Below are 23045 nucleotides of genomic sequence, written 5' to 3'. Positions count from 1 at the left end.
AAATCCACTGCCCCCGCCCCCATTTCTGAATATTGATTCTAAGATGGGTGGAGTCCATTCAAATGCTACTTTACATTCTTCCATTTTGTCATGGGGAAGCACTTTTTCAGTCTGTTGCTACAGGGGCTTGGGATGTCAGTGTAAGTGAAAGGAATGCCTTTAAAGGGAACAAAGTACCATAAGTTTTGTCTTATGAAATTCAGTCGCATATGAACACCAGATTCATCGCAGAGTCTTTTAAAAATTAAACTGCCTACCGTGATTGTATTTAGCAAAGTGAAGCAATACAGAGACATACCTACTACTGAATACTAGTGAGGTAACATTTTGAAAATAAAATTGTTAAAAAATTCACTTACTTTTGAAAGGTCCTGTCCAGCAGGACAAACATTGGCAGAACGCCTTCCCTTGTATCCATGCATGTACATGTGCATATACAACCTGTGTCTACTATAGCTTTTTAAAGAACAAGATTTTAGTTATACATTCATCAGGACAAGTTTAAAGATCAGACATTATTATGGTAGATTCAACAGAAGACTTCAATGAACCATCTTCTAGACCTCCTAAATGAAAAGGCACTCTGAAGAGGGTAGCAAGAAATAATCCTTACAAAACATTGACATGAACTAAAGCAGCCACATGGGTAGCACACTCAACAGTGATTACTGATATACATTTAAAATACCAACTTGAAAGATGAATTATTTGTAAAATATTGCCTAAGACTACTTAATATTTTCATCAAGTTATTACAGCATGAAGACCATTGTTGCAATACTATGCAACAGAAAATACAGAATCAGCTAAATGCAAGACAAAGACAATGGGGAAATTTTATCAGCATTTTGGTTGTGTCTGCTGGTTCTAGGAGAGAAAAAATGCATTTAAAGAAATAACTTGTAAAAATAAACAGTAACTCATAAGGTTGAAGGAGTCTTTTGATGGCATCTTCTATTCAATGGATTATAGAAGGACCAAATGTTTAATGCCTAAAAATTTGAGATAATGCTGAAATAGAAATCATTAAGGTATGTAAGAGTGATAATTCACTTACAATTTTATTGCAGTATGGCTCTAAATCAAATTCCCTACCACCAAAAACCTTCAAATATGCAAGCTGAATCCTGACTAAACAGTCACAGTAGTGTTAACAGTAACACTGTGACAGCTATATTACCAATTCATAACTGCAGGGTGGGGAAAAAAAGCCCCTCCCACAGTTCTGAAAAAATCAAGAATCTCAGGAAAAGGTTCAAAGGAATACTCTTCTTATCTTCATTTCTCCTTCTTTCCTTTACAAATTCTCAGTGGAGGAAATTGAACATAGTAAAAGCATTTTATGATAATGAATCTATAATAAATAGACCTTCTAAGCACCATTTTTCTTCTTACCCCCCATTAACTCAATTTCCTTCTGATAATTACCTTTTATACTTCATTGTTTTTTGACAGATAACTGCTACCATAAGCTCATGAAATTCAAGGTAATTTTAGAAAAGTAGCTTAATCCTGACTTCAATTATAGAGTGACAATAGTCGTATCAATGTTAGTAAGAACAAACAGGTCCTTTAGTAAATCTAGAAGATAAAGGGCAAAACTCCACTGTTTTCTGGAAAAGGAAGTAAGGAGAAATAAATCCCACAACACCCATTTTGAAGCTATCAGAAGACGGCAACATGAGTAATACTTTTTCAAATCACACTTCCCACCCTGCAGTGAAGGGCTGGGCAGAGATCCCAGAGCTGCGCCATCGTCTCGATTGATGGTTTAGTCCACCCAGATACCACCCCAGAGGAGTTACCAACTTGTATGAACAGAATATGTTAGTTCCAGCTGGATAACACTGAAACGCTCTCAACCTGTTTTTAGTCCCAGCCTAGTTACAGTGCACCTCCATGTGCCATATTCCTTGGTGCCTCCATCTCCAGGAATTAGTGTGAACAAGGCACGTGTGAGCCCCCAAGTTGGCAGGCACACCCACAACAGGCTGTGGTCGAACTGAACTTTGGCTGAATTCTCTTCTCCAAAAGCTTGCATTTCTTTCAGTGGCTGAAAACTCATGACTTCTTATGTTGGAGGAGCCAACTTACTCTAACAACTTAAGATGCATTTCTGCAGAAGTCTGAAGGAAGACAGGAGTCAGGAGAGGGATGGGGGCAAAGAGCAAGTTAAAGAAACCTAAGAAATGAGATCATCAGAATTAAAATAAGCATGCTAGATTACTTTTATAATAGGCTAACCTCTTCACTAACGTAACATTTGTCAACTTTCTGAGCAAACCAATACTCATTACTTTGGCTTAATGTGACTGTAGGAGTCCACAGAACAGGAATTCCCATATTGCTCTATTGAGGGATATGAACACCTTCCATTTGTTTCACACAATAAGGCACTTACACATTTAAAATTCCTCATTATACAAAACACATTAAATACTGGAATTCAAGTGTTGATTTCATGGGCACTGCCTTCCTCCAGTTTTTATAGCTTCTTAGTTCATCCCATAAATATACTACAAGAAGTTCCAATCGCTGATGCATCTAGCTTGTCTGTTACCCAAATGCAGAACTAGAAATTGCTTTCTTAATGAATCCACAGTGTTTTGGCCAGCACCCCAGCTGTGCCAGAAGCCTGTACACTAAAAAGGATGTGATCTATTGTCTCACTACCCTCACCCCTTGCCGTTCCAATTAAACCTATTTTAAAGGGAACTCTTCACCCTAAAATATACAAAAGAAGCGATGGGGGCAAGGGAAGACTTCTCACTGAACTGTAATGGAATTAAGCTCAGCTTGGACGTGCTCCTCGGAGATAATTATTTCTTTTTTTCAGCACTATTCTCATTTCTACCATAGTGACAAGAATTAACAAATAGCCTAAAATGTTATTTTGTACTCAGATGGTTAGTTATGTAACAAAGATGACTGTGCTGTTTAAGTACATTTTAAAAAATGCAAAATTAAAAGCCCTGAAGAAAAATAGATTTCAGCACCTTGCTTTTAAATAATGTAAATACAACAAAATTAATCTTTTGCTTATAGCTCAGCAAAGCATTAATGAAGCAACTTATGAGATCACATTTTACAGGTCCAATTTGATCTTCAGCCATTTTCACAAGTCAGTTTCAAATTATGAAATTTAGAAGGAAAAGGAGAGCATTGCAAACAAAGTGTGTAAGAATGGAAACATGGTAAACATTTTATTATGAGATGGTAAACAGTGAAATGTAAATCTACCCCTGTCCTTGCGATTTCTGGACACAAAGCAGCAGGATGCAAATTGATATGAAAAACTCTTAAGAGTGCATTTTTTTATGCAAAAACATGGTCCATGACTAAAGACTGAATCCATCTGCTCATCCAGAGCTTGCATAAAGCAAGATGTTTTCTGACTGCATCAGAAGTTTTACAGGACAGGTTTAAAATACCTGAACAGCTTCTCTGGATTCTGTAACTATATTTCCTTCTAAAAATGAGGTAAACGTGGCGTTGTGTTAGTAACATCATGCTCAGTAACAGTAAGTTAAAAATTTCAAAAATACTGTTTTCAGTCTGACAAATTTTCAACAAGGTGAACACTGAATGGGGTTGGCATGCAACTGTGTTTAAGATATGTGCAAAATTCATGTTTATGCTAAACAAATATTTTTACACAATAAGCTTCTCTTCTCACTTTGATCCATCCAAAACAGTTCAGATTAATTTTTCATGCTTTGATAAGCCAAATAAGCACCAAAAAAAGTCTTCTTTTGCACAATATGCATATTTTAATAAATGCATCACTACTGTAACTATTGTTTTAAACAGACAGTTTTATAAATAAACAGCTGGAATTGTGTTTCAAAATGTATGTATTTATTATTTTGCTATGGAGTAAATGAATCTTATTACACATTTTTATCTTTGAAATCAGAGCATGCACTCTAAGATCAGTTTTCATTTCCCTACCTTATGGCAATTCACTATTAGGCCAAGAGAAGAGAAGCATCAGTGACTAATTGCCTAATGTGTACAGTCTATTCCTTACTGCAGAGAGAACATATGGATCCTGAACTCTTATGCACAGAAAGGTGACGAAGAATCAGCTAGGAAGATTCAGTCTGCAAGCAACTGCATTTGTTAGTTTTATTACAAAAATGTTTTGGGGTACCGCTCAAGCTGTAACACCAGTGAAAACACCGCTTGTGTTCAATCAAATCAAGGCTCAGCTGCTTTTTCATGAAACAGCAGCAAGCTAAACTACCAAACAGATCAGCAACATAACTTTTTAGATGTTGTGTATCCTCAAGTTTATGTGTTAAGTCCTAAGAATACTGAGCAGCTGCAATTCCAATTCTTACAGTGTGCTGCTATTTGTTACACTGAAGAAAGCAGGATTTGAAGAAATGTTATTTAACCCTGTCTTTGGGTGTTGCTTCTAATTTTATTACTGACTTCAAAACATTAAGGTTTCTTTATTATATTAAAAGCTAGTATCCCTTCTCCTGACAATCTGCTCTAATGAGAACACTGTTTGGAAAATCTTCCCAACTCCTTCCCTCTCCTGCACTTACTAAACACATTGGCATCATTGTGTGAATGGGAAGAGTGGCTCCATAGTAGTTTGCACTTCTTAGGAAGTGAACCAGGTTTTCAATGGCTATCAACACGCTTCCAGATGTTTTCATCAAAGTATTTGTGACCAAATTCCACACTGACATAAAAATAGTTTTCTCTGGTTTAATTGGGCTGTGACTGATGTCAGAAATGAAGCTGACTTACTGCAACTATTAGGTTTAAAAATGAAAAGAAAGTAAAAAATTATCCAATATTTTCCTCATGTAGGATTCTTTCCATCAGCAGTGATCTAATATAGATTATAACAGTAACAGCAATCCATGGTTCTTATCCACAACTTGAACCTGCACAATTAGCATACCAAAAATTATGATGTAAGGTTTGCTCAAGAAACAAAATACCACAACTAAATTAAAAGCGCTAGCAAACCAACCAAGAGTCTGCACAGCAAACTATTTGGCCATTGAATATTAAACAGTTTCTCAGATCTAACTGGCATTAGAAACCATTCCATCACCAGTGAATTTGTATCCTCTGGGAGAATTACTGCCCCACCTACATACCATTTAACATCACACAAGCTGCGACAGTCTTTGGAAGAGCAAAAAGCCTCTTGGCTAAAAAGAATACCTGATGGTGATCCAAAATGCTTTCTAGTTAAAATTGGCAATAGACCCTGCAAATTAATATTTTTTAATAAAGTAAAACTTTTATAATGAATAAATAGGTGTAAATTACAAAAACCCCTAACACACCAGGAAGAGTTATGAAGTCAGCATTAGTAACATCAAAACCAAACAAAATCTTCCCTTACACATTTGCACTGCCTCAAAGGAAGATAACAGATCACTCGAAGTGCACTGTACTTTAAAGACACTGAACAGGTATGAATATGCTGTTTATTACAGAGGTGGTGGGAAATGAAGACTCACTGACTTTTTTGTACAGAACTAAACCTGATGGGTCAAGCTCAGCACAAGGCTACTAGGAGAATTGCTTTTCTGCCTCTTGCTTGTATTTCCACTCAGCTTATTACTCTCACTAGCTAATAGACTGACACAAGGAAAAGCACAATTATTTTCCAGTCACAAGCTCCTGGATATATTCTGCACATATACCTAACAGTCCCACAGGACTCAGCATGATCCTGCTGCTGACACGGCTGAGTAGCCCTGGAACTCAACCCCATTAATGAAACACAACTAAATTCTGCATAGTGGAGAAAGGGAGAGTGGCCCCTGCGGGGTGGCGTGTCCAGCCAGCCCTCCCAGCAGGAGCAGGATGGGCGCACAAAGCCATGGTACCACAGGCAGGGCCCCAGCTCTGACTGCACGCCTGCAAGCAGGGCTGAGCTTGGGCAAATCCACCCCAGGCAAGCTTGAAAAAGAAGGCTAGTGTAGAATAGACTCAAAAAATTCCTAGTCTGAACACAGGTACTGATGAGCAACAACTTTGCACAAGGATAAATAATTTTAAATATTAACTGTGGTGAAAGCAAACACAATGACCAGTGATGATCAGCATACAGTAGTGTGAAATCTGCCTTAGCAGGTTAATCTAGCTGCCTGATGTAGTTTTCTGCTAATAAAGATGGAGTAGAACAGCCTGATGGTTTCTTTAGAGTAGTTACGAAAAACAACACACGTAATAAAAACATCCTTGAATTTCCTTATAAAGTTCATTCCATTTCTTTCAAATGAATAAATTAAATGACATGCTTTTAAAACAAATGACATTGCTTTGATATCTATAAGATTTGCTGTGATGAGTTGTTTAAAGGCTAATGTTTAACCAAATGAAGCTTTGTACTGAGCTACTTCTCATGCTTTAGTAGGTTATGTTATATAATATTGATAAAAAATGTATTTATGTACTTTTCAAGTGGGAATATTTTTATACTGATGGAAAAAGACTTCCATATCCCTATTCTGCCTGGCTCTTGAAGGTTTATCCTCTTCTGTAGAAAAGCAAAGATTATTGTAATTCCTTTTTTTTTTGCCTACAGAAAAAGCACAATCAGACTCACTCATCTTTACAAGGTCAAAGATGTCTCTTTTTGCTCTGTATAGAAAATGAAAAACCATTTCCCTTTGATTTCATCTGTTCCGATAAAATCAAAATGGCCTAGCTTAAATGATAACGTATGAGCTGAGCTGTATTTTCCTTTTCTCCATCCACAAGGACATGCTTTCTGAATATTAAGTAAGTGCAGATCTATTATCTTCCTTTTTATGCTCTTTATTCTAGTATCTTAGTTTCAGATCTTACTGAACTCTAGTTAAAAACTGAAAACGGCAAACATGGAAGAGTGAAAACAGCTACAAAGACTGTAAGAATATCTCACACATTTATACAGAACCAGGAAAAGAAAGGAAATTAATCTACTGTGTAGTTAATTACAGATAATCTCAAGTACTAAAATATTCTCAAGTGGAATAATTTGACACCATGTTATAGACTGCGTTGCAAACCCAAATCTATCTATATATATATCTTGCTCTCTGAGGTCTGAAGGTTTTTCTAAATAATACAAAAATATCTTCATTATTTGACATTTAAAGAGAGGAATAAAAATCCCTGAGTAAGCCAAAGACAACTGATATGTATAGCCTCAGAAAACACACTCAAAACCAAGACCAATTTTAAGGCAGCTTCCAACTTCAGACAGAACACAAATAGAAAACTGGTGTCTCAGAAGAAAGTAAGTCTAATTAACAGGCAGATTTGCATTGACAATAGGCTTTGAATTTTATTTCTAAATGTCATTGCTTCCCTTCTTAATTTGCAAATCTTTGAAAAGTACTATTTTTACTGTTAGGATAACAGGGTCAACCTGCCCTTAAATTCAAATGGAAATTATTAAATAGTTATTGACTACTATGGTGTGGTTGTACACACTTTCAAAAAGAAAAATGCAAGAAAACAAAACCAGAAGCTGACAGGAAACAAGCATACTAGCCAGCTATGGTAAGCTGATATTTGTGTTTCCAGGTAAATAGAAGTCATCAGCTTCTTCCACTGAGGCTTCGAAGTCAAAGTGAGTATCTTATAACAGTATTATGTTGGTGGGGCAGAATACTATTTGCTTAAAAATTACAACTAGATTCAAATTTAACAACAATTTTCAAAGAAAGTGGTACAAAGTACATCCTCTTAATGATACATTATTTGCAAGCCTAAATTTTGAAGTCTGTAGACTTTAAGGACGTTTCCCATCTTCCTGCTTCCCCCTTTCCCCATACATACACAAACATATATAAATATGTCTTCAAACACACACACACTGAAAAAGAGTACCTTCACAGTACAAATCCAATCTTTTTTAAGATTAGCTTGTATTTTTACAGTATAAAGTAGATATTTTTCTTATTCAGTTCCTTTCTTTATTGTTTCAGTGTTCTGCCTAAACAAAATTTATTCTAGTTTTTAGAGTTATATTTGTATGATAAATTTGGATTAAAATTAAAGGTGTAAAAATTCTCAGTAGCTGATTCCTTTTGCTGAATTACATTGCTGTTGTGGTGATGCACTGAGAAAGAGGTTTGGTAGCAAACAGTGGAACTTAAGAAAAAAAGAGCAAAGAGAGCTATTCTCTTCAGAACTGTCATGCGCCAGGAAGAGCAACACTGGAAGCAGAAAGTAAGAATGAAGTGGTCTCCTAAGAATTTATGATTACTCCCCTTACCCGGGATTCACAGATTTTCCTCATGAGACATCAGTGGCTACTCCAAGACTTACATAGTAGTAGCCTACTCAAAGGAACAAACAAACAAAATGTGCTATTTAGGTTATAAAATTTCATCAAGTCAATCTTCACACAGGTAGTGTGTAGCATGTGTATCATATTCCAAGTCAGAATAAAAGAGCAGGCTTCCAGCTTCCCTGCAAACACACTTCAGGGACATCTTGGGACAGATTAGGCCACTGACACATCTTGTTATCTAAACCCCTCAAATCTTTTCTGTACTGCGAGAATTTAAAAATGAAGTCCTGTTGTAACAAATCTTGTCACACCCCCTGCCATTAATATTAATAGACTGCCATAAATAATTTACTGAAGTGAAACCAATCACCACATTCTTAAATATCACGGCGCTTCAGTACTAAGGGTATTTCCCTCTGAGGCACTGCAGTCTGGCGGTGGCAATGTGCGCTCCACTAGCAGGAGGACTCAGAAGATAACCAGCTGTCGTGCTCTGGCATGTGATGGGGTTTTGGTATGCTGAACAGAATGCTGTGTGATGGAAGTTATTTACAGAAGTAGTTTTTAATACCAAAAGTAGTATGCTCAGTATACAGTAAGAGTCCAAACACTTCTAAGCATTTCCCCCTTAAAGGCTGACACTGAAGTTAAACGAGCACATGTTAGCAGTTAAATTCTTTCTTCACAGGCCAAATCGGTAGTAGAATTGTGGCTACAATACAGACTTGGATTGTCTGGTTCAGAAACTTAGACTCAAAAAAACCCCTCCAAAGTAATAACTAAAAAAAAACAAAACCAAAAACATTTAAAAAGCAGCAGTCAGGGGGCCCATCTTGTTGAGAGTGCACCAGAGCAAAGAGGCTTTCTGGTCTGCAGTAGTGTTTTCAGCTGAGGGAAGATGGCAGGAGAGCCCCCATTCTTCTTCCAGGGCGGTGGCTTTGATGCTGTAACCAGCAAGGTATTGCTCTGTTGCACAAAACACGGATAGCCCTTGCAGGACCAGCTCAGTTCAGGCGAGTAATGTCCATCCTCACCAGGGCATACCTGTCCGTGACCTTTTCCTCTGCTTTTTACAAAGGCAATAGATAGGAAACACAAATAAACCTGCCAAAAGAAGGAAACATGAAAAGAAACATAATTAAATGCAATCCTTTGTGCATGTATTGTGTTCTTTCGATATACCTATCCAGATGGAGCTTTTCACATCTCAGGAGACTTTAGACCAGGCATTTGGACAAGCAGAAAAAAATACTAGCCTGCAACAAACAGTGTCTTTGATAATGAGTTAAGCTACACTTATTCTTCCCTTTACAACAAATTCCTGCTAACCCTACACTCATCTCTGACAAATTAATTTCTGAACCATGCTGTCTGGTGTAAGGTACAAACATAAAACTTTTCAAAGCACTCTGGAAATTCTTAGATCTAAATTCAAAGCTGATGTAACTAAACTAGTTTTCAATTAGATTCACATGCAATAGAGACAGCACATTATAGTTTTACATTTTATTTATTTTTACAAACGTCCTCATCTACTGTGAAGGAATACCAAATGTTTATACTTGAATAATACCAAGTGTTTATCCTTGCTTGGACAGGGAACTATTTATTCTTACAACTCTTGAGAGAAAGAAAGCTGTAAAAACAAAAATAAATATATCACATTTATTCAGGTGAAAAATAGTTTGTAGTCTCTCAAACCCAAATGAGAAGCATCTTCCCCTTTGTCTTGCCACCAGCTGACTGAAATGGCCAAAGATTTTTCTTTTCAGACACCACTACAGTAACAACATAGAACAAAAGACTACTACAATCACAGGGTTCTTGCTTTGCTCAATAGCCTTGTCAATGGTGCAGTATAGTTTTCAGCTATGTAACTGAGATAACTTTAATAGTGGTTGGCAGCAAATATTGCTGTAATTACCTCAAAACCAAACCTTTTCTATCAATAATCAGTGTTTTTGGAACTGCTCATACTGCTGCCATTGATTGTATCTTATCCAGCCAAGCCTAGGACGGGACTTCAATGGCATTCTGATTATTACTGTAAATATTGTTACTGTATTACTGCAAAACCCTCTTAATTTTTAGCATATAAAAAAAAAAGTGTTTTTTTCCCCACCATAGATTATACCAGACTGCAGACCAAAATAAGCTTTACTGGCATTAAGGAATCTTTATTGTTTATAATTTTGGCATAAAAATGCTATTGAATAAATATTTAAGATAGACATCACTCACTCTCTTCAGCGAAGATAGTTGGTCTAAATACAGAAATTAACAGTAATATTCCTTATTTGGCCAGATGTAGTCTAGAAAAGCTGTAATAGTATTTTAGGTATAGGTTGATTGGTTATTTGCAACCTTATTAACATAACTATCCTAGTGTATTTTGGCTTTATTACATGAAAATAAAGGAGCCACATCCCAATATACCTCAGGGCTGGGCACACACTGCAAATTTTCAGTGGAGTGAGCAGTTTGATGAAGAGCTGTGAAGCAGCATGATCCCTGAATGACATATTGCTGCCAACATGAAGAGTGGATATGCACTCACATGAGCAAAATTATACCTTATTGTCACAACTAATCTCCTTTCTGCGGGGAAAACTCAACTAAGCCAGGCAAAGAGCAGCTTTGCTAAAATATCTGTCCCCACGTTAATACAACCACATTAACAGGGCTTTGATACTGTAATCAAATGAGTTCACAGTACCAGTTTTTGGGATGGAATACCATTTGGCAGCCTTTGCACTGGATCATATTTTGAGACTGACTCATCTCAATTTGCTGCTTTGTTGATGTTGCATCTTCAAGCTGGTGAGCTCTTGAGACTAGGCCTTAGTTCCCCAAAAATCTTGTCATACACATGGCCAAGATCTTAAAATTGTGATTCAAGGGGGTGATTAAAGGCTGGGTCCAAGTTAGTCAGCCCCCAGGATTACATTTAAGTTACTCTGGAGGTTTTACTAGTTTATTTACACCAGTTAAAGATGCTGGTTTGGAAAAAAAAAATATGGAAACAAAAATAAAGCTAATAAGCATAAAAAGAAAAAAAGAAGATCCCAGAGACAAGTTTTTTAGAAAAAAGTCATGTATAAAATACTAAAAATGTATCTGTGAAATCTGTACTCTGTCTCTATGTCTGAAATGAAAATATTGAGATGTCAGAGAAAGTCACTGCATAATCAGGATTAGATTCATTCACATATGTAACTCTTACCTATTACAACAGCTACAGCTCCCAGTGCCAGTCCCAGAACCAATATTAGGGGTGTAATGAGTAGTTTTCCAGCTGAAATGCAAAATTCATGAAACAGTTCAAAGAAGGAATTTTTATTTTTTCCTTTCCAACAATATCAGAAAAATATTTTTATCTATTATTTTTAAAATCATTTACCTCTACAAATAGGATTCCTATTTGTAATTTCATCCTACATATTCAGCCAGGAGCTATCACCACAGAGTCAGCTCCCTGCACACAGTTCTCTCTGCCCTCTTCACCTACCACAACTCTCTGAGCACAGCTTATTTCATACATTAACAGCTTGCATTTATTTCTGTTTCCATTCTGAAATCTCTCAAGCATCGACAGGAACGTGAGAGCTATAAAGCTACTGTAATTTGGCTTCTCTGGAATCCTACTGCACAGCAACCAGCCTGGAAAGATGCCAAGCAAACTAGCATCTTGGAAAGTTTAGGTTAGCTCAAGGCGATGAGACCATCGCCTCTAAATACGCTTCTGCTCGCTTTAAAAGGCTACAGGGAAGTGCTCATGTACAGCTGTGATTAAGGTCTAAGTCAAACCACAGCCAAGTCTATTTTGGATCTACGTTTATAAGGATATGTTGTGGCTCTTAACATGAGTAGGACAGCGATGTTGAGCAGCATACTGGCTAGAGTATAAGACCAAGAACAAATAAAGCATGCTCATATTCTTTATTTCTGGTGAGTTCATCTGTAAAAATTTGCAGAGTGAAGGCAGGGGTCTTGCTGAAACAGTGAATTTGAAACTGAACCAGAACCCAACTTATCTTCCTTGCATTGCGCACTTTCAACGGAAGAATCTCCCTGGCTCTGCAGGCTGAGCAGTTGGGTCAAAGACATCACTTATCTGAGCTGTTTGAAAAATGCAGGAGGGCAAGCATTTTTACTGATATACCAGCAGTCTTATCAGGGACTTGAAATTTTGCAATTCTCTAAGTTGAAAGTTCTCTATGTGTTTGAAAGATCACCTGAAGAATGGGAGAAAAACTGAGTTTGTTACCTCTCTTTTCCCTGCCCTTCCCTCTCTCAAGTCACTCATATCAGATTGCAGTAAATGGATTACTTCATTCAATAATGATGTATACTTTTCCATAACCTGAAACACTAATTTGAGCACTGAAGGAAAAATGAGATATTTTGGAAATATTTACAGCAGTTAAATGAACTGGCCCTTTTCTTGCTCTGTTTTGATAGCTTTTAAATTTCATAGGAGTGTTGTGGGTGGAAAACACTAATTCCTAGAAGAAAAAAACCTGGCTAATATTTGTATTACTCTAGTTGCTAGGCATCCTAATGGCATACCTTCTTGGGACTCCACTGCACTGTGTTCTACACACACAGAACTTGTCAAATACATTATTCAAGTGTAGACAGAAGAATGAATGTAAAGTGATGGAAAACCTCAAGAAAGGTCCAAAAATAAGAAATGAAAACCATTTTAAAACATTACCAGAGCCTTCAACAATTTCAAGTAAAGCTCATAAAAGATTTAAGGTTTAAGGTATGAACTCCTTACTTCATTAATAGCCATGTAATTAGAAGGCTAGAAAATTATGATGTTTGGTACCAAAATTATTAAGAACTTGAATCACTGAGCTAGTGACTGAATATGCAGAAACAGAGTCTATGGAAAGGGCTAAGCTAGCCTTTGATTGGAATAACTTCTTTTGAGACACAAAGAACAGTCCCTAAGCTAATTCGAAAACTCGTTCACTTACATTTGACAAACTCAGAGCTGAAATAAAGCATGAGTAGTGTCTTTCCTTCTGCCTGTGAATATGAGTTATGAGTATTGTGTAGTTCCAAGATTTTATAGAATAAAATGACTTTTCATCACCATAAGACCATATCTTCTTTTGGTTATCAATGCATTATTTCTAAAGACTAAATTTCAAAACAAAATACTTTTTCTCCTTACATATCTATTACATTTAAATCCTTAATATTTCTTTACCTTTGTAAACTACAATTAAACAACACAAGGTGAACAAGGCTTGCAAATGTTGCCATCAGGAAGAGTACAAACAGCAGCAATCACTAGCAAAGCAGCAGGTATGCTGATATTTGCTCCAATAATTTTTATCAGCATTGTATGAAACAATTACAAAAGGCTCAATTTTACATCTCAGAATTACAAACTACTTTATATCCAATTCCAGTTTGACAAACATCGTTTGTCATAGTGCGAAGGATCATGAGGCTCTTAATCATAGAGGAAATCATGACACACCAAGAAATGTCACTGAGACTAAGGATGTTTGCTGCAGGCACTAGCTCTGAGACTGATAGCACAGAGAGCAAATGTAACACCTGCCTCAGAGCTGAATAAAATTTTGGGTCATTAGCCCATGTGGTGATCTCAGCAGTAGCTTATGACAGCCAGTTTGCTGTTGTCCAAAGCTAGTTTTTAAGAGTAACTTAACAAGAAGGGATTGAAACAGAACCTTTTTACAATTGCACTCAAATAAATGGTAAACAGTTTCTCTACCGAGTGGCACAGCATGAAGATGTAGACATTTGTGGTAGTATAATAACTCTATTTGCAGGTGTCTCCGAGGGGTTGCCTTATTTGTGGAACAGAGAATCATGTTTTTCTGCAAAATAACGAAGTATTTCAGGAAACATGAGGGAGTACTTTTCCCTTGCATAACTTTGGGCTTAGTTACAGGTTTTAGGGTAATATATACAAACCCCGATATACCCTTAGAGAATTCTTTGCCACGTAAAAAATTAATAAACTAGTTTTAGAAAACAAATTTAATCACTAGCATATGAGAAATATTAAATTTTGTCTTTTAAGTCTAAATATCATTATTGTTTAAGCAGAGACAATAAAAGCATCTACTTACAAATCAAAACAGCAGTATCTATGTAGACATTAAGTTCTAATAAAAGTCTGCATTTGTTTTTAAAGAGTCTTATCAAGGGTATAGAGACAACTTCTTACAAGTCAGACCAACTAAAATATGAAGTTGCTAACGAAGGTTGGATCACAAAATTGCATGCTGCCTTCTGCGAGGCTCAAAGCCATGCTTACATGAAGTGAACCTTGTGCTCTGTTTGGGACAGGAGTACATGTCAGTCAGATCTGACAACATCCTGCTTTCAGAATCCTATCTGAAATGGTGGTTACCATGCAAAAAAAATTCATTTGCTTTAATAGTTTCATTACATGTAGTATCTTGTTACAGATCTATGAAGTACCTAGCAACTGATTTTGAATACAATTCATCAACTGAATCCAGGTGGTATTCCAGTGGCATCTTAAGTACACTTCAGACAGCTGAACGCCCTTTTCCTTCCTGTATAACTCATCACTGACTCCAGATATAACGAAACATTCTGCCTTCAACAATTTAGCCAATTATAATGAGAATGACATCTCTAAGTCTGCTGGGATGGAAGAATAAAAACAATTTCACTTGACTGTACTGGTCTCAGGACAATTTCTCTAAGAACCATGCTGGCTAAAGAAGGGAGAGAAATGTCAGAGATCACTTCTGCTCTCAGATTTTCTCCTTCCCATGATTACTATCACCTTTACATAACAGTTGGTTTATGAAGAAAAGTACATTTAAATTTATGCTGCCATAAATACTTTTCCCTTATTTTTACTGCAGAGCAGTTTGTGACTGTATGCACTTGCTTCTCAACAGAAACCATGCCAGCATGCCAGCCTGCCACACTGTGTTCTTTCTACACACTCCACCTAGCCAGATTTTAGAAACAACCCAAAAACCCCTCAACTGCACATAGTTACAGAATCATATTTACTTAAGTATTCCTTCTCCATAGCAATAAAGTAGAAGAAGTCATAGAAAACCTGCACATATCTAGCAACACCTCACCAGTCTCCCACAGATAGCCAAGATAACATTTCTTTAATTTCCACTACTTAGCTAACTAGCAGAGGCACTTTTCTACAGGAAATCCAACCTTTGCTTCTTACTACATGTTACTAAAATGCAGAGGCTATGCTTTTAATGGCCTCTCTGCTACCATCTCTTCTTCTGCTGACTTTCAGAACTGAATCAAAACCCAGGCTTGTACAGTATCACCTACTGATGATAGTGCTCCTCTCTTGCCTGATGAAGTATTTACAGATTTACATTTACAGTTCTAGCTACTGGGACCTCCCTGAGCCTGGCTGTGATCCCTAACTGGAATTCAACTTTTCTGGGTTTTAAATTTGATCTTAAATGATTAAGACTAGTAAGCTTTGGCTTAACACATAAAACACAAAATAATATCAAATATGACAAAGTAGAATCTGATGGAGGGTCCATAAAAGAAAGATATGAAAAGGTCAGCAAGCTATTATTATTTACTCAATTTCATGATAACAGAAGTAGCCAATGAAATTATCAGGAATCAATAAAAAAACACCAGGATTTTCTCCACATGACACACAGTGAAATCCTAGAGCCTCTACCAGAAATGTTGTGCAAGCTGAAATTTAAAAACTGTTAAAACTAGTGAAGGGTCCATCCACTGATAGTTAAAAAGCAAAGGTTCAGATCCGAACCTTAACTAAGGAAGCGTCTGAAGCAATGATTACTGGAAACAAACAGGGAGTCAATTATTTCTAACTGACCATTGCTGGGGACAGACTCTCTAGGCTGATCTTTATACAAGCCCAATTAACAGCCACAGACCAATTCTGTTGAATTCTGTTTTACAAAGACAGATGATCCTAGCAAATTTCCAGCACTGAAAATGGCAAAATCCAAAAACTTAAACTGTGTCAGTATAGGATTATATCATCTTCAAAAGGTCAGGAAAAAAGTCAGGAGGTACAATCTTACAGCAGTATGATGCCTTTTTAAAAACAGATGTGAAAACCCACAGGTATACTTGTGTGGAAAAAAGTACAAAAACCTAGACTGGCTCACACATGCAAGTCATAGCCAAAATCTACTGTAATGGAAGAAGAGCTGTGAGCTCAATTCCCAAATTCAAATCTGATGCAAATTTTTGAAGATTTAAATTTTTTATTTTCACACGTGAGTTCTGTTAGGTCTCTGGAGTATTTTGGTAGTTATTCATAAAGTGTATCAGGATCAATAACAGAAAACCCTATGAGAACTGCAATCTGAGGCTTTGAGCTTTGCTAATCCTTCTTGGTTTATTAATCAATGCAAACCACAAGTACACTTGCAAATAGGAGATGAAAATAAAAATATCTTATACCTTCTCCATGTGTGATCTTGTAAATATGAGCATAAACATATTTACCATGAAGCTTTAATATCCAAGGCCAGGCTGAACAGAGCTCAGAGTAACCTGATTTAGTTGAAGATGTCCCTGCTCATTGCAGGTGGCTTTTAAAGGTCCCTATTCTATGATTCTAATAAGGTTACCCATGATTCTGCATCTGAGCAGCAATGACTTGGTAATGTCTCAGAGTACAATCTGGTGCTACAGCAGAGACTAACTACACCAAATATAACAAGATCTATTTAAACACAGCTTACATTGTTTGCCATTATGGCTATTACTAAAAACTCTTCTGAAATCTTACTTAGTGCTTTGAAACAGTTCTTGAAGTTTAAGCCTAAATTTATTAATGAACGCTTATATTCATGTGCCCTAATGACATCATTGTCTTTAATCTAGACTAGATCTTCTCGTGTGTTGGAATTTCTCTCTACAAAATGTATCAGAGTATGTATCATTTTCAATTTTCATCCCCTTTCTAGTTATTTCTGTATCTTTAAATCACCTCTCTCAAAGTTTGTTAACAAAGCCTTGCAAACTCCTGAGGTCAAACTAATGGGCTTGGATGACACATTGTCGCTTGCTGAACAAGCAGTCCAGGTTTGCGTATCTCCCACATCTTTGCAGCGCAGCAAGGTTGGCATTTTTATTAACAAGTTTTGAGTTTGTGTGTCAATTCTTATGTTACTCTGGAAACCACCTAGTTTCCTTACTGGAACGTGTCTGGCTCAGGATTAATTTTTTCACCTCAGGTCTGCTTTTTCCCACATGTTCCATCTCTTGCCTTTACCTCTATGATCAAGCTCAGAGCATTTCCTCATCCTAGGTGAGCTACAAGTCATTTCCAATTTTTATGCCTTAATTCAAAGTACAAAAAGTTCTATTTTCCTTAATAGGTTCCCAGTTTTTGGCAGTTAATACATCCATTTCCTGTAACATTATAGGCCACCTTACATGCTGTAAACTCGCTACAATGACTGAGCTTGACATATATGTAAGACACCACACAATGTAATAGTCTACTTTAATATCTTGTGCTTCTATAGGTTGAGACATCTATGTATCTGGCTCAAAAGCAAATTATGAGTGCCTTTTTGTTTAATAAAAATACATTTTTGGCATCATACTTTTGTGAGCAAAATTAATGTATATAAGTTGTATTTTGTTTCAAGCTGGATTTTATCTGAACTAAAGCTAACAGTTACAACAGTGTCCTCCTATTTATATGGGAAAACCTGAGTTTTTCCACTCAGATCAGGTTCAAATCCAAAGAGCACTTTATTCAGACAGTCTTACACCGAGGTTAATTTAAATAAGGTTCCTCCTCTGATCCATTTCTCCAATATACCTTAAGAATAATGAACACAGCCAGCAACATGCATATTGACAGCACTTCTCCAGTTTGCTTACATATTACTAAAAAAATTAAGAAACAAGCTATCTGCAGAGGACATAATACTTAGTTGTACACAGTCCATCTAAAAAGGGAGGGCAAATGCCATATATTTAAATACACTTAATAAGCCACCTATTGAATAACTGAAAAACAAAGTGCCCATCCAATATTTTAAACCACTAGTTTTAACTCTAATTGCCCTATCCCCCTAATCACTTCATGTACCACAAGGTACATTAATCCACTCACCACAGACAGAGCCTCGCACTAATCTCCTTAAATGTGGTCTCTCGGGGAGGTAGCGGTATTTGCATCCAAAGATACTGAGGTTTGACGTGTGATCTCCAAAGAAGCGGAGCTGGCGGTATCTCTCCCCACAACGGTAACAGAAATTAGTGTTACACTGTGAACAGGTCATGTGGTCACACCCTTCAGTTCTCTGGATGTGGATCTGTATGAGCAGAAGGAAAAAAGAAATATTATTTTGCCCCCCTTCCTAAGCACAGGAAAGTGGGCACCACCTGGGGCAGTTCACGTGCCAGATGAAAAGAAGCTGCAAGCAACCCCCTGCTAAGTCAGTATTTGAATTAATTAATACTGCAGCTGGCTTAAGACAATAATGTTTTTCTGAGGCATGTTTCAGAGCATTAAATATGAGTTCTATTGCTTCCAGATTCCCATTTCTTACATAATCCTACTTTTTTGTTTAAACACTCTTCATATCAGATGAGAATTCTTGCCCTTACTGACATTTTGTTTTTATTACTGAAGTAGATATATTAGCACCAAACTTTATTAAAAATAAAAGCAACACAGTTATGATATATAATAAATATAGTTATGAACTCTGTTTGACCCCTCCACACATGGGTTTCCCTTCTTAGGCCACCTGTGGCTCCACTCCCTTTTCCATCACAAATTGATTTGGCATTTTGTAATAAACACCAGAAAGACACTGCTGTCACAGTGCATGATTTGAGAAATAGAGATTTTTTTTCTTCTTTAAAAAAAAAAAAAAAGATTCCACAAACTATATGTGGAATAAAAAATTACAAAAAATTACAATTTCCTGATTCCCACACCACAGCATGAAGCAGGGCTGCCCCGGTTCTACAGCCATCTTTCTACTGATTGCCTGCATAAATAGTTCCCCATCCTGCATTCCTAGACTACACTCTTCAGTGGAATGGTAGATAGCCTAATAACTGACGTTGAAAGTGATGCTCGAGGGTCATCTATTTTAACCCCTAACTCCAAGCTGAGCTAACTGCAGCCAGATCAAATTGCTCCAGGTCTCATCCCACTCGATTTAAAAAATTTCCAAGCATAGGTATGTCACAGCCTCTTCAAGCAATCTGTACCATGCTTCACCATTCTCCCCAGGAATACTTTTTTCCATTACATCCAGTTTGAATTTCCTCTGTTGAAACCTGCAACAGATAAACTGATGCCTCCTGAAACTCCTATACTTACCTACACGTATTTATTTTGCAGGAAGGTACAGGCAAAGACATGGCATAACCACTCAGTGGCCCTGCAAGCACCAGAGACACTGAAAGTTCAGTGAGCTCAAGAGAACCTCGTGACTCCTGGGTTATCTGACATTCCTGAGAGGGTCAAATGCATTTGTCCTTTGGTGCTGATCAGGGGTGATCTGGGATCTTACCTTGCTCGCCCAAACATCTACTGAAACTGGCACTTTATACATGTAACAAAGTGATGCCTTCCACCGGCAACACTGGTGGTAAAAGAGTTACAAAGGTAACAGTAGTTCCAGCTACACCTGCCAGCATCCTTGTGCCACAGTAATGATGTCAGAATTTGCAATTCTATGCTTTCAAATGTTGTTTTTATACAAAAGAGGGGAAAAACATTCACAAAAGAGAGAACTGGGCTATTAAAAAAAAAGCTTTCTAGTAAGTATTCTAGTAGACTTAAAATTTGTCTGACCAAGCAAAACATCCCCCTCTACCCCAAGGAATTCTCCTGTATCACAGGTGTCCTGTTTTCCAGAAGCACCTGAAAAAACACCATTGCTGATGAGCTTCATAAGCCACTTGACCTCAAAACTTTCAGTTAAGCACTGACAGCAGGCAAAGTGGAAAGAGAGGTCTACCCAGTATTATACCAACTTAAGCATAACTTAAGAAGATACGGGTTTTTTTTCCAAAAGGGACATTACATTGTCAATTCGACTTCTCACTTCTCAGGTTACATGTGAAAAAAACTGTTGACCCCACTTATGGAGCCATAGTTTATTTAGTGTAATTCCTCAGGTTAACTTGAACTGAAATAAAGGAATTTTAATAGTGACTTAATGTATTTTGACAAATTAACTTTAAAATTTAATGCAAACTAATTTTTCAGGTGACAAACTCAGCAACTATACAGACTTTTGTAATTTAAAAGGTGACTTTCCTTATCTGCTGATTCTATCTTAAAAATGTAAATGAGGGAACTAGATCTTGTGACACTAATGAGAATTAACTGGTTGCTTTGTTTTCTTTTTGAATCAAGGCTGTTGAATTCTCCTCTCACTTCTCTAATTTACCAACCCAATTAAGTTACCATCCATCCCCACTGGAATTCTGTAGAATCCTGGAACCTATAAAAACCCTAGATGCAAACCAAAACTACTGCACATTTCAAAAATAAGTTAATTTTTATTGGTAGTAAGAACTTCAAGGAGATGCTACCAATAGCATTTTATGTTCTACCATTCATACGTTTCAGAAATATGCACCTCTTAGAAACTGCCTGCCATCCTTCTACCCATGCTTCCCTAGAAGCCTCCCAGTTCCAGTTAGTCATGCACCACTCCTGAACCATTTGTCAATCTGCTTGTTTCTGCTCTAGTTCTCCAGACATACTGTCCTCTTGAAATATGAAAGAAGCTGATAAGGATTTATTTTCTTACAAATACTGCAACTACACGCACTTCATGTTTGCTTCTTCAAAAAGCAAACCATAAAAATATTTTAGTCAATACTCATCTGCACATATAACTATCTTCAAATGCTATGACTCGAACAACCGGTTGTACTTGCCTATACCTTTTTATTGCAAAACCTTTCCTTTTTTCCAGTGAGGAAACAATTGATTAAAAAATGAAGTAAAAAACCCCACAAACCTTAGATGCAGGGCTTGGACTCCCTATCACATGCTTTGCAGACTGACTATGCCAGGTGAACTTTGTATCATTTGGTCAGGCTGCTTTCAAGCCTAAGACATGACATGCCACCAGATCAACTTCAGCTCCAGTTCACATGGACATGCCTCCCTGCCCTCCAGATAATCCACTGACAGAGATGGATTACAAATCTATAGGTTGAGAAGGCAATCGCTGATGGCTCAGATACCGTGAGTGTTCCTGCTCCACTGACAGCACCACAGTGCCCAAGAGGCAGCTGGGGGAATGTGTAGGACCAGGAATGCCGCTGGCTGTGGGAAGCTGTGGCTGTGTAGGGCCCAGTGCCCTGTGTGACTGCAGGCTCTCCTGCAGCACAGCCAGGGTAGAGGGGCCACTGTGACAGCACGGCCACTGCAAGCCCAGTTTCTGCCCCCATGCATTCAGCCAAAGCAGACTTCATCCTGCACCTAGGGCCTGTTCAAAATCAAAGATGTATGCTCACCTTACAGGCGAAGGTTTAGCCATTCAGAAATCCAAGCATGGCTCCCAGAACAACAGGGGTGAAAACTACACACCAAGGGCAAACACCCAGTTCAGAGTCTTAAGTAACAACTGAAGTAGCACAGTAGCTATTTCAGACCCTCACTCCGCCCCCTCTGCATGTTACATGTGCTCTCATAGAAATCTTCTACAGGAATCATTGCCAAGAGCTCTGAGGATGAGTGGCCACGTCTCCTCCACCACTGAAGAAAATCTGCACACCTTTATCCCTCTGTATATAAATAAGGACTCTCCTCCCTCCAAAAGATGAGAATTAATTTGCAGACCACCTCCAAAAACTATGCCCTGCATTATCAAATAACGCTTCTATGAATCAGATAAGTGCACAGTCCTTTATTTGCATTGACATGCTTGTTTACTTAAATTTCTGTTGCTGTTCAAAGCTTTCTAAGATAGAGCTGCTATATGGTGTTTCTTCAGATAGTGTTGCTCTTGAAATCTGTGGTAAGATAACACCAACATGGAGTATTTCCTTGGTTTGCTGTACTGTAAAAACACTTGTGGAAACAAAAGCATTTTGTTGCAAAAATACCAATAAATTGTAAAAAATAACCCCCTAAAACAGTAGTGGGGAAAGACAAATAACGCTACAGATTCTGGCAAATAACATCCAGTAACAGGTAGCAAATTTGCACTTATTAGCCAACTTACTCTAGAACAAGACCAGCACTTCTTGGACACTTTTTTTTTTTCCTTGTTGAGAAAAAAGGTCTATATTGACTCTCAAAACAGTGTATAGTAAATTTGGAAAAGGGTCTATTAAAAAAAAATAGGTTGAAATTAATTTAAGATACAGTTTAAAAAAGTAGCATTTTTCCATATTTCCATACTGACACACAGTCACAACATGAATCTACAATTAAGTATTTGGACAGCATGTAACATTTTTATTATCTTATGTAAACACATCTTAGGGAGGCCAGGTAAATATAAGCTATTCCTATTAGATGTGCTAAAGCTGTATCCGACTACATGAAAAAGTAATCAAGTTTAAGCTTATCGAACAGTCCCTGCTATATTCATATTACAAAGGATTATGTTCTTTCAAATCACTTACCCAAACCACTGAAATACTCATGAATATTTACCTGAGGATCTGCCTCTGTGTACACATACCCCGTAAGTGTGGTCTGATTTTCTCACCTGCATGCCCAGACAAGATAATGTATTCGACTTCTCCGTGGTACAGCTAAAAAGAGTCTGTGTGTGTA

At 37.3% G+C, this 23045-nt stretch overlaps 1 protein-coding gene across 2 annotated transcripts in view; it reads right to left on the bottom strand.

Annotated features, from left to right (window-relative positions):
* Positions 1 to 462: 462 nt before the first annotated feature.
* Positions 463 to 23045, bottom strand: part of RNF217 (ring finger protein 217) — a 65293-nt gene continuing 42710 nt past the window's right edge. Inside the window, exons 4-6 of one of the 2 annotated variants that reach the window (XM_048297330.1) lie at positions 18393 to 18594; positions 11487 to 11558; positions 463 to 9367 (exon numbers count right to left, since the gene is read on the bottom strand). In XM_048297330.1, the coding sequence (XP_048153287.1) occupies positions 9294 to 9367; positions 11487 to 11558; positions 18393 to 18594 (348 nt within the window). In that variant the 3' untranslated portion in view covers positions 463 to 9293. Of the gene's footprint in view, positions 9368 to 11486; positions 11559 to 14018; positions 14125 to 18392; positions 18595 to 23045 lie in introns of those variants that run through there. The other variant, XR_007202294.1, reaches the window with a different exon arrangement.

The sequence above is a fragment of the Corvus hawaiiensis genome, chromosome 3, assembly GCF_020740725.1.
Source record: "Corvus hawaiiensis isolate bCorHaw1 chromosome 3, bCorHaw1.pri.cur, whole genome shotgun sequence".
Lineage (NCBI taxonomy): Eukaryota > Metazoa > Chordata > Aves > Passeriformes > Corvidae > Corvus > Corvus hawaiiensis.
The sequence above is the reverse complement of the archived record's forward strand: the minus strand, read 5'-3'. Positions and strand labels throughout refer to the sequence as shown.